Genomic DNA, 12118 nt, shown 5'->3' on the forward strand with positions numbered 1-12118 from the left:
TAACATACCGCAAGAGCAACTCCCAACGTCATCACACGTGCGCTTACCTGTACAACCAAAGACTTATTAATAATATATTCATGAATAATATTATAATATTTATTATGTATAATGTATAAATTACATGAGGCAATTATTCAAATGAAAATGAAATTAAAGATACAGTTTAAAGGTGCTGACTGAACCAATGCCTGTTATTATTACAATGGAGTCACAGATTTGTTTTTCTGAAAGATAAACCCCATACTTAAAAAAAAAAAAACAGAATATTGTTAACAGAGTCCTTAATTAGCCTACTCTTCTAACTATGGTTGCAATGATCTGATACATTGCATACATTCAGCTACATTCACTCATTCAGTTATGGTGGAACAGGCCCAGTTTTTAGTGCCACAGCAATCCCAGGCCTCGTGTTACTTACCTTATATAACACCTATTCAGTGGCTCGATGGTGTTTTAAACCCCCAACGTCTCCTTCCAGGCAGCGCTGCGACCTCAAGGCTAGGTTGACTTCAAGGCACCTAACTTTAACCTTAACCCTAACCCTAACCCTAACCATAATCATTGCCTAATACTAGTGCCAGTGCTGCCTAGAAGGAGACGTTGGGTGCTTAAAACACAGATAAACTATTCATTGAGTCTCAAAAAGTGAGGTAGGCTATAACAGGTTTTACATTTGGGCAAAAGAGAGCACTGGTATCGGATGAGTGCTCGCCTTGGTTTCAGCAGACACCCTGAGCGTCAGCATAAGAAGAGAAAAAAGTTAGATCAGTGCATACTTCTAACCATCTGGATTAAAAACAATACGTCCACTGTAACAACATGAATTTAGAAGTTGCAACTCTATTTTCTAATCCAGAATCCTAACATCTGCACTGGATTACACTAACTGCAACTGCTGATGCCTCATATTAGCTTCAGCTGAACTTAAGAAAGTAAATTGTAACAGACACAAAGTTATTAAAATTACATTTTTATATTTTTTACATTAATTCAATTATTTATATTTTTTACATTAAAGTTGCCTACAGGTTTTGGATTATATCTGAGATACTTATGTGCTTATGTGCTGTTTTTTCTTTTGTTTGCATTTGCTCAAAATATGTTTTATATAATATCATTATACTTTAGGCCATTTTGACGTGAAAATGTGTCAATCCATTATTGTGACAAAGTGTTTTTTGAGTCACAACAGCAACACAATGGAAAAGTGATGTGGGGGGCATGCAACATAATTACCGAAACTGGCAAATGTGAGGAAACACAAAACTATAAAAAAAAAAAAAAAAAAAGAGTCTCCAGCGGTTTTGGTTTTGCTGTCAGCCGCATGCCATGTTGGTCTTTTTTACCAAGAAACACATCCTGAGGCAGATGTGAATCACTAGCAATTATCTTCATCAGTCTATAATCATCCAGCACAACTTGCACCTCTGCTGATCTTTTGCAGATAAAGGGTATATGAAATAAAGAATAATACGTGTTTAAAAGAATATTTTTTTTATTCTAAACTATTGCAAGGACTCATAGCAACCACTGCAAAATCTCTTTTCAACAACAATTAAAATAGAAAACACAGCACTGAACGTCACAACAGGACCCGACCAATGGGCCGAGCATAACGTTAAAGGCTCAATATTTAACTTGCATTAAAAAAATAAATAAATTGTTTTGTCATATTTGTTGAAAATGTCACTATATCCTGACAGGACTACATGAGATAGATAATCTGTGAAAAGAAATCATATTCCTCTGCCTCCTCCTGGTGCGCTGAATGGCATTTCCAATTTTCACTGCGCCTGAATGTAAGCAACCAATCACAGCCAAGGCGTATAGCGATAGATTAGTCACTGCTCCTGAACGGCAATCAAACTGTCAAACTAGGCCACGCTGATCAAATACGGATCAAGATTCTGTTACTGCGTTGCCTATTTCTCACATCAAATGTTTTCAGAAACATATTTTAGTGTAGCTGTGACAAAAAGGCAATGCAGTAATAGAATCTAGATTCATATTTTATCTGCGCCGCCTAGACATTTGGAGATATAGAGATCGGAGTTCACAAGCAGGTTGACACTGCCTTAGAGACTCCTCGGCTCTAACTGTTTCCGTATGCCATTAGGTAACAGGTGCAGGCAGAGGAATGTGATTTTATAACAGATTATCTGTATATTATGTCATATTAACTGTAAACCAACTGTAGCTTTTATATATTAAATATCTGCATTTTTTTTTAATGAAAGTGGCCATCACGTGTCTAGTCTACACATACTGACTCAAAAAGAAAACTCTCCTTCCACTGAGGTCTAAACTGGGATTTTATTTGAACACGAGAAAGGGCATTTCATTACTACATATTTGCTTCATTACTGAAAATAAAAGCAACCTTTGCAGTCTATTCTAACATCCACACAAGAAATACAGTGTTGCATGATTTTATTTCTGTATTATTTTTTGTTTCTATCGCTATTTTATGCAAAACGCATGTCCTCAATACCTTTCACAGGATATGACACAAGGTTTGAGATAAAAGATGAATAGATAAAAAGATAATATCATTAAGCTGACTTTATATTTTCAGTTCCTGTCGTTTGCTCTCTGAACTCATCTCCCTTTATTTGATAAGAAACATCTTTCTCCCGAGTAAAGTCGCAATGCTCTCATGTTCTGGTGTGTCTCCACTCTTTGCCACCTGCAGTGGTGTCTTCCCCACATTGTTGGCCGCCTGCAGATTCACCTTCTTGTGCCGCCCCATGTGCCCAGCTTGGCCCCAGTTTACGAGCCTCTTCACTACCTCCTGGTGTCCACCTCGTGCAGCACAGTGCAGAGGAGTGTCTTTACTGTGATCTGTGCTGTTGATCTTTGCCCCAGCCTCCAGGAGCAGCGCCGTCACACTATCATGGCCCCTCTCAGCCGCAGCATGAAGCGGCGTTTTCCTCCATGTATTCCTCTCCTCTGTCCCTCTGTTGCTGAGTAACTGTAGAAGAGCTGAAACCACGCCGGCTTGCCCACCAGCTGCTGCGTAATGGAGAGGTGTGGAGCCGTCCATGTCTTTAGCCAGTCCCTTTGCCTTGTGGGACAACAGTGAGGTCACAGCATCTACTTTCCCCTCCACAGCAGCCAGGTGAAGGGCAGTTCTTTTCTCCTTATCAGTGGTGTTTGGGTTGGCTTTGGCCGACAGCAGCAGGTCTACCACACAGCTTTCTCCCTGGGAGGAGGCTGCCCAGTGCAAGGCTGTCCTCCCCAGCTTGTCTTTGACTTCTGGGTCTGCCTTGCCTTGAAGAAGCTGGGTCACTGAGTCTGCATGGCCCTGTTGACTGGCTATATGCAGAGGAGTCAGCCCATCCTGGGCTAACGCATTTACCTAAAGAAATGACACACGACTGTCAGTCTCCACAAACATAAACACACATCTACAAAATGGATACCAATCAGCAACTGGTTTGACAATTACCTGTGCTCCAGCTCGTAGCAACACATCAACTAGTTCTGGCCTATTGCACTGAGCTGCCAGGTGTAAAGGGGTTTGGCCTTTAGGTCCAGTTATGTCGGGGTCTAATCCCTTATTCAGCAACGTCTGCACTATCGGCACACTGCCACTGTGGACGGCCAGGTGCAATGCTGAGGACAGGTCGGATAATGTAGCATCCAGTTTGGCCTGTTTTGCTACCAGCACTCTGAAATGAAAAAAATAAGGTCACTGTTTAAGATATAATAATAGTTAGTCTATATCCACGACGTTCCACTTCCGGGTTTTGCTCCGGCGCCGCCGGAAATTCCGTCGGATGTCCCACTTTTCGGCAGGATGTCCGTTACCTTATGCTTTCTTTGTGTTGGAATTTTTGCGCAGGCACCGTGGCTCTGCCCAGCGCAAAGCACCGCCTAAGACGATTGTGATTGGTTTAAAGAAATGCCAATAAACCAGAGCACGTTTTTCTCCCATCCCCGAATGCAGTGTTGACTAACCTCCGCAGCGCTGTGAGGAAGGTCTGGCAACGCGAGACTAACAAATAGCTAATAAACCGGTAGAATACAGAGAAAGGACTGTCTCAAAGTAAATATGGACTCATTTGCAGTAGCGAGTATTGCAGTAACAAGAAAGAGCTGCAGTAATGACCATAGGCCTAATATGATTTGGTAGGAAGAAGAATGAGTACATTATATTGTATGTGTAGCCTACTGTGTGTATTGGATGTTTTAGATATGATTACATTCTATGTTCTGTTGTAGACATGTCATGGTTGGTTAATTGCTGTCTGTGAAAATCTGAAAAAGCCCCTACAACATCAAAATATAAAGCCACAATGTGTGAAATTGAACAATATCATACACCAGTGCCCCCTAGTGGGGGTTAAAAAAGAAACCCTGTGGCAGTCAGCAACGTGTGCAGCTACAAAGGAGACCTATGAAGTCACTGATAATAATCCCTCCTAGCTATAGGTTTCCCTCAATGTGAATGTGTAGAACAGCCATGTCAGTTTATTTTAGCAACATTCAGTCCTTGCTGGAGAGTTACCTGAAGACCTCAGTGTGCCCCAGCTCAGCTGACAGCAGGAGAGGAGTGTACCCCTGTTTGTCTAACATGTTCACGTTTGCTCCGCTGTCTATGAGAGTGGTTACCAGTCCATCATGGTTCTGTTGAACAGCTGAGAAGAGAGCAGAGCCGAGGGCTTCTTCACTCAGAGCTCCTCTGTGATTACCTAGTGTTTAAACAAGATATAGTGTGAGCTTGTACGGCTTCCTTCTTTATTTATGTACAATTAACGTCTACATCATGGTAAGGCCTGAATGGTGAAAAGACTCACCGAGCAGCAAACTGAGAATTGATTCTTCATTGAGCTTAATGGCTTCATTTATGACATCATAGTCCGCTTCAGCCCCTGCATTTAAAAGGACAGTCACCGTTTTCTCATTGTTCCTGGAAACTGCGTGAAAAAGAGCTGTTTTTTTACTGTTGTTTCTGGCACTGACGGCGGCCCCGCTCTGCAGCAGCAGCTCAGCCAGCCTCCAGTTGTCTTCCATGGCTGCCGTGTGAAGAAACATGTCCTGTGTGTGGCTCTCACACTGCTTGGCCTCCTCCTTCACCAGGACTTTCACAGAATCCAGGTGCTTATTGTCCGCTGCCAGGTGAACGGGGGTTTTGCCTTGCAGATCCAGAGTGTAGATGGGGGCCCCGGCCTGTATGAGGGCCCCGACTATCTCAGTGCGACCCCTGATGGCTGCTCTGTGAAGAGCTGTATGACCCTTATTATCCTGCAGGTCCAGTCTGGCTCCTTTACGGACCAAGAGCTCAATGATGGACAGGTTACCGTGCTCAGCAGCTACGTGTAAAAGAGTCTGACTGGAGGAATTGACAGCATTAATATCAGTGTCTTCTAACAGCTCCTCCAGCAGTGCTAGCTCCCTGTCTGTAGCCGTAATGTGGATGAGATCTTCCGGTTTACTTTGCACTGGTTTGTGCTCCTCTGGCTTTAAAAGTGGCACAGTGCTTCTGTCTTCCTTTTCGGGGCTAGATTTCTTAGTTGCTTTGGTGGCAAATAAAGTACGAGTCTTCTGAGTGACAATTCCACGTGTAATTTCCTCCATGCCCTCCTGCTCCCTCTCCAGCAAATATCCAATCAGCTGTCTCCTTGTGTCTCGTATACGTTCATTCACACCACCCAGATAGGTTTTGATTCGCAGATAGAGGTCGGGTTCTGCCAGCATAAGACACGGATGAAAGAACTTCCGACACGCCCTTTCACCTCTGGCCTCCAGGAGCTCCAGGACCCTGGAGTTTTGATCTTTGCGAGTCCTGATGGTCAAGACAATGGATCTCTTCGCTGCCGTCATCACCCCCTCTGTGACGAGAAGATCCAGTAGCTCCTCGGTGTGTGAGATCCCATAAACTAGATCCCTTCTCTTTGCCCGGATCACATCCACAGCATAGGGGTTGATGTAGGTTGATGTCGCTTGAGCATCAAAACCCTTGAGTATATCGAACATTTTAAATACGCTGGGAAACTGAAGATTGTCTTAGGTTTTCACATGCAGCAAGTCATTGTCATAACTCTGGCTGTGTGTGTGTGTGTGTGTGTGTGTTATTGCTTATTGCTAAGTGAAACACCTCTATCCTAGCAACGAAATACTGCCATTCAGATCTGTCCAGCTCAACCTGCTTTTTAGGAGATTATGTGACCAAATGACATTGTTAGTTTTCACTAGCATTTCTGCAGCATGGCAGTTATGATAGCCATCACATAGGTTATTGAAATGTGTAACTTAAGTAATATTACACTGTTTCTGAGCGTGTAAAATTCTTATTTAAAAAAAAAAGGTGAATTTCTTATAAACAGATTTTGAAACGTAGCTGTTTTAAGATGTGTGTTTGTGTGTGTGTGTGTGTATGTGTGTGCGTGCGTGTGAGAGAGGAAATGCATGAGATTGCATTACTAACCATGTGTGGGTGGAGAAATGGGGCACTCTCTGGTCAACCCCATTCTGCTTAATGTCTGAATCATATTGAAATATATATAGGCAAATTGAAACATAATTTGTCATGATGGCGTGCATGCCATTTTGCACCTAACACAAGCCAAACGTTTTCTCTGAAATTATTTATTTGTGTCAGATGTGCCGCATGCAGTCAGTGGTGGAGGAAGTATTCAGGTCATTCTCTGAAGTAATTAAAATTATTTATAGGCTAAATAGGCTAGGATTGAATTGTAGTATTTAATTATTATTACTGATACATTAACATGTATGCATCATTTTAATATTGTGCTAGTTGAGGTAGATATAGGCTAGATAGATACTTTATGGTTAAATATTTTGTCTGTAAAATCTTAATCTGCAAAGTCACTAAATATAACTGTTATATAACTGTTAAATAAATGTAGCCTAGTGGAGTAAAAGGTAAGCGACAATATTTCCCCTAAAATACAGTAAAGTTGCATAAAAGGGAAGTATTCACCTAATTGTACAGTAGGCTACTTGAATGTAGTCTTGACAACGTCATGTTTGCAGTTACAAACTCGATCTATAGCTGATCTTTTTCTTTGTTACTTTGTTGTTAATTTCGACATACAATAGGGTAGTTGTAATATTTTCATTGAGTGTCCCTGTTGAATAAATTCTTAGGGCTCACCGTATTATGCAGCGATTACAGAGTCCAGTCACTTCCCGTACTACACGCCTCCTCCGTCGTGACGTAGATCTTCCGAGGGCTCCCTCTCCTTATATGGTAGGAAAGGACTCCCTTTCCGGGAATGATGCCATGCTGCCCAAGTTTGAGAAATCCAAACAGGTTAAGGTCATACAACCTTTTTTTTACATTCAAGTGACCTCACTACAGCACAAATATTCTAATAGCCCATTTTTTTCCTGAAAAAAAGGATGTACATTGATTGACTATAGACAACAGGGTTGATGTTTTACAAGCTTTTTTAGAAAATAAAACCAGACGGAAAAGTAATTTTAAAAATGGCCTCAGGTTCCTCAGCGTTAAAGCAGATTAATGGATACATTAGAGTCCTCATTATAATAATATATAATAAATAACTATAATAGTTTATTCGGACCTAACAAGCTGATTAGAATACCCCCAGACATCAAGTTTTTAATTGGGTTATTATAACTAAATTGTATAGCCTATAATAATGGATATTGAATTAGCCTTATGTAATTTCATTTGTTTAGGAATTTATTTTGATAAAACCATTGACCAACAGTTGAATGAGCTGCATTGATGCGTCAAACAATGACAATCTTCCTTATGGATCTGTAAGAAAAAAAAATGCGTGAAGAGAAAGAAAGAAAATTAGGGAAAATGAAAAGAAAGACAACATTGTGAAATAGTATTAGACATAATAGGCCTATCTAGTTCACGTTTAGTCTTTATTGTGTATCAAGATATCCTTCCATCCTTCATATTTAATAACCTGTCCTGTTTATTTGACACCTGAAATAAAAAATAAAATAAAGAAAGAAGTTAATTTAATTAAAGCGACAACTGATGAGCCAATACTACAAGCTGCTGTGGAGGCATGAGGACCCTGAGACGGCAACATTTCATTTCATCTCTCAGGTAAATCAGTCTGTGTCGCCCTCTTGTGTTTCATGATAAGCAGGACACACTGGTTCCTTATGAGTGTTCATAAGATAATTATACAATATAACAGTTTAACATGAGTGCCATATCTGACCTATCCTGACACATTCACCTGCTCTAATTATGTTTGTTGGGTTTACTGTGGAAATTAAGCCAAATGCATGTTCCAATCAATAGAATTTTACATATTTACATTTATTTAATGTATGTGTATTATCATATACATATTTTACCAGCATTTGGCATGGTAGATGTTGCTAATTTTGAACCCTGCTTTTATACAGACACAATCTATTGTTACTTCATAAATGTATATTTATATTTACACAGCTGAAGGGTTTTGACAAAAAGCCAGTCAAAAGAACATATTGGGATGGATTTACAGACATCACTGATGGAAACAAACTTTGAACATCTTTGTCTTGTGTGAATACCTCATTTAAAGGTCTGTGAAGGACCCCTATCTTGTGTTCGGATTTTTTACTATTCCTTTGTTTACATTTTTATTAGGCTATTGTTTGTTCCTTTGAGCTACTTTTTCAGGGAGGAACTTACAGCATACTCATTGAGAGCAGCTATGGTATCTGACAATATAGGCTACAATGTATCGAGAATATACTCTCCCACAAAACCACAGTGGTACTTTTACCTTTTTAATGAGTTACCTTTTCATTTGCAATAGAGGATCTGAGACTTTATCGGAGTTTGTTTTCGACATGCTGGGGCTTACAACGGGACAGGAAATATGTTGAATAACTGCAATAGCCTGTGATTTTCCTGTTATTATGTGTTGAATCAGTGACACCTTAGATGTCTTCAGTACAGTTCTATTGCTAATTTCAACCTGTTGTAACTCTGTAACAGTGCTGTAGTTACAACATGTCCTCCTTTTCGTGCCATATAGTGTGAACACTGAGAATAATGGGAGTAGTCAGGTTTTGTATATGTATGCTGTGCTGAGACATAAAGTGGCGATCTCAGCCCGCAGTCTACAGGATTGTCCTCCATCAGTAGCCTAGTAAGTGAGCCTGGTCTGTCAGCTGAAACAATCACTTAGCCTGGATCAATACTAGCACTAATGGAATTAGCCTTGAGGTACTGGGAACTAGCAGCTCTTGCAACATGTTGCAACATGTTTTATTGTTTGAGGTCCTGACATGGCACACCCACTTCTTTTTTCTTCCCTGTCACACACTTACAAAAAACACAGAGGCAATGTGGCTTCATTTGATCTGGTTTATTTTCTTAAATATTGATCATATTTCTGAAGTGCTCAGAAAACAAAAACATAAAAAAAATGATACAGTATTCTTATTACAAATGGTAAACATAAGTCGAGTTGATCTTATATACATATAACAATGAGTGAAACCCCATTAAACAACTTTAGAAAAAAAACAAGTAAATCTTGAAGCTTTTTCTAACCGAATTTCTTACAATTAAGAAAAAAATAAGTACATTGTACTGTAACTCAGGAGTCAGGCAGCTTTTGTTACAACTTTTCAGCCATTTAGAGTTGGCCAACACGCCCATGTTTGAGGCCATTATGGCTACAGCAAGAAAAGTCTCTATTGCAGGTTCTTAAATCCTCTAATACTGAATGTCTCCTTTGATGGTCATAAGGTCCATGCAGAGCTGGGTGTAAATCAAGAAAATGTCAGTCCTGTCCAGTTCTGTATAAAAAAAAACAGCACGAAACAGAAAGGTATCCTGCTTGCATGCCCTCTCTGGTTCATGGCTACTGTCACTTTCCCCGAGCCCCTCTCTGGAACGCGCCACCAGGTAGCGCGTGGCACTCAGGAACTTTAGCGCGGCCCCCCAGGGTCCTGCCAGTGGCGGGCCACATCATTCCAAATCCCGTCACGACTTCAGGAGATACGGCCACTCACTATCACAGGACGCGTGGTTTCATTCCAACTACAGTCTTTTCGTCCCTCCGCCGCCGCTGACACCGCCTCAGAAGGTCTGGAGCTGCTGCGTTAACATGAGCTGGCACCCGCTGTTGACGTGGTTCATCACCTTCTGTTTCAGCTGGGCCACCTGCTCGCGCAACATGTTGGCAGTGGACGCGAGCTCCGAGTTCTGGGACTTGAGGTTCTTCACTTTATCCTCCAGCCTCGAGATGCGCTCCAGCTTCCTCTTCCGGCACTTGGAGGCAGCGATGCGGTTCCTCATCCTCTTTCTCTCGGCCTTGATGCGCTCCTGGTTCTCCATGTCGATTGGGGAGAGAGGAGGCGTCTCCCCCGGCATCTCGGGCACGGTTTGGGGCTCCTCTTTGAGCGCCGTGAGCCGGTGGAGCTGGCCAGAGGATGTCTGCCCGTAGATGGGAAGCTGCGGCGGGGCAGCAGGGAAGGACATAGTCGGGGCTGAGGTGGTGTAATTCGGTGCCGAGACGGTGCTGATGGCCGGGGTAAAAGTGTTCAAGTCCTCGTAAACCGGCGAGTCGGAACGCATGGCTGCGTTGTTGTTGTAAACGGTGGCACCGGCAACAGATGAAACAGGCGGGAGGGCAGTGTTGACACTGGTCTGAGGAGCCGAGGTGACGCTCGCGTTAGCCGTGCCCGGCATGTGCTGGTGGTGAAGCTCAGCCAGGGCTCGGACGAAGCCCTCGGCGAAGCCCTCCTGCTCGTCCGTGACATTCTTGGGACACATGAACTGAGTCGGGGTCGGCGTGGTGGTGATGAGTCCGTTGCTGGACTGGATGATGAGCCGCTCCAGCTCCGGGGAAGCCAGCTTCAGCAAGCCCACGTCGGGAGAGGTGAGGACGTCGCTGGCTTTGGCGCGGAGGTGAGGCTTCAGAGTGCCCGTCGGGTCGCCCAGGTTCAGTGTCATGTTGTGTTTCAGCGCTTTGGGGTTGCCGTATCCGTAGCCGGCGTTGTCTTGCTGGGAGAAAGCGTTGAGTGAGTCGTCATAGAAAGTAGTTTCCATCTTGGTATACATGGAAGAGAAACCAAAGTAGATAAAAAAAATAAAAATAAAAGTCTTCTACAAAACTACTTTCGTCCCCCCCCCCTTCTCTTCTTCCTGGTTTATCACTTGACTGACAAAAAAAAAAACACTGGTTTCCAAACGTCCTCTTTGCGTGTAAACTTCCAAACTTTGAAGCACGCACGTTCTTGACAGGAATCAGGACTTACTTCTTTCAGCCAGTGACGGTCGACTGTTCAGTGCCGAGTGCTAATATAGCTCACACAGCTTTTGCTGAAGTATCCAGACTTCCAGTCAGTGAGCGGAATGAGCCGAGCGTCTCTAACTTTTCTTGTCCGGCACCGAGAGCGTCTGCGGCTCCTTCCTCTGCCTGGATGTGTGTATTACTACTCCGAGCTTGCTGGAGGCAAACCTTATCTGCTGCCGCTGCCTCTCTAAAAATAGCCATGATGTCATGACAGGGCTCTCCCATTGGCCGATGGGCGTGTCGCGGGGCGTGGCCCCAGCCCTCCGATAAGGCGCGTTGCCATGACGACCACCCAGAAGATTCTTAATCTCGCGGTGGATTGTGGGATGATGTAATGCTGTAAGGAGAGCGTAGGCGCGGTGCATTGTGGGATGACGTATTGTTTTTGAATCTCTGGTTACCCGCTTTACTGTCAGTGGCGGGACAACCAGTGTTGCTGCTGTACGCCTCTCCTCTCTTCAATTATTTTGTTGTGAAACTGCTCTACTATTAGCCTACATCTGTTTTCTTGTCATCTGACTTTTATTTTTTGTACACTTGTTCTGTTTACATAAACTTTTTGGACACATATACGCCTTTAATTTAACATTAGAATCCCTTAAAAGTAGCCTACATTTGAACGAGCTCTAATAGCCTATGAATTTCAAAAACATATTTGGATCATAAAATCTATTTTAATCTACTGATGTGTCAAAATGACACCTTCTCTTCTCTCTTACTACATTTGAAAAAGATATCTGACCTTATGACACTAACAGTAAAGGAAAATAACAGGCTTCCATTAAAATTCATCATTGTTTATATGGCTTCAAAACAGCTATTGTCATACAGTAAAAAAAAAAATCTTACAAAATTGT

At 42.4% G+C, this 12118-nt stretch overlaps 2 protein-coding genes across 2 annotated transcripts; both read right to left on the reverse strand.

Annotated features, from left to right (window-relative positions):
- Window positions 1-1589: 1589 nt before the first annotated feature.
- Window positions 1590-6070, reverse strand: LOC120565996 (CARD- and ANK-containing Inflammasome Adaptor Protein). The gene is made up of 4 exons (XM_039812181.1): window positions 4803-6070; window positions 4514-4697; window positions 3452-3674; window positions 1590-3361 (listed from the first exon to the last, which is right to left on the reverse strand). The coding sequence occupies exons 1-4, from the start codon at window positions 5980-5982 to the stop codon at window positions 2612-2614; spliced, it is 2337 nt and encodes a 778-aa protein (XP_039668115.1). The 5' UTR covers window positions 5983-6070; the 3' UTR covers window positions 1590-2611.
- A 3238-nt stretch (window positions 6071-9308) lies between these two features.
- jun (Jun proto-oncogene, AP-1 transcription factor subunit) lies at window positions 9309-11417 on the reverse strand. Its single transcript, XM_039812182.1, has 2 exons — window positions 11224-11417; window positions 9309-11014 (listed from the first exon to the last, which is right to left on the reverse strand). The coding sequence occupies exon 2, from the start codon at window positions 11012-11014 to the stop codon at window positions 10043-10045; it is 972 nt and encodes a 323-aa protein (XP_039668116.1). The 5' UTR covers window positions 11224-11417; the 3' UTR covers window positions 9309-10042.
- Between the last annotated feature and the right edge of the window lie 701 nt (window positions 11418-12118).

The sequence above is a fragment of the Perca fluviatilis genome, chromosome 9 (genome assembly GCF_010015445.1).
Source record: "Perca fluviatilis chromosome 9, GENO_Pfluv_1.0, whole genome shotgun sequence".
NCBI lineage: Eukaryota > Metazoa > Chordata > Actinopteri > Perciformes > Percidae > Perca > Perca fluviatilis.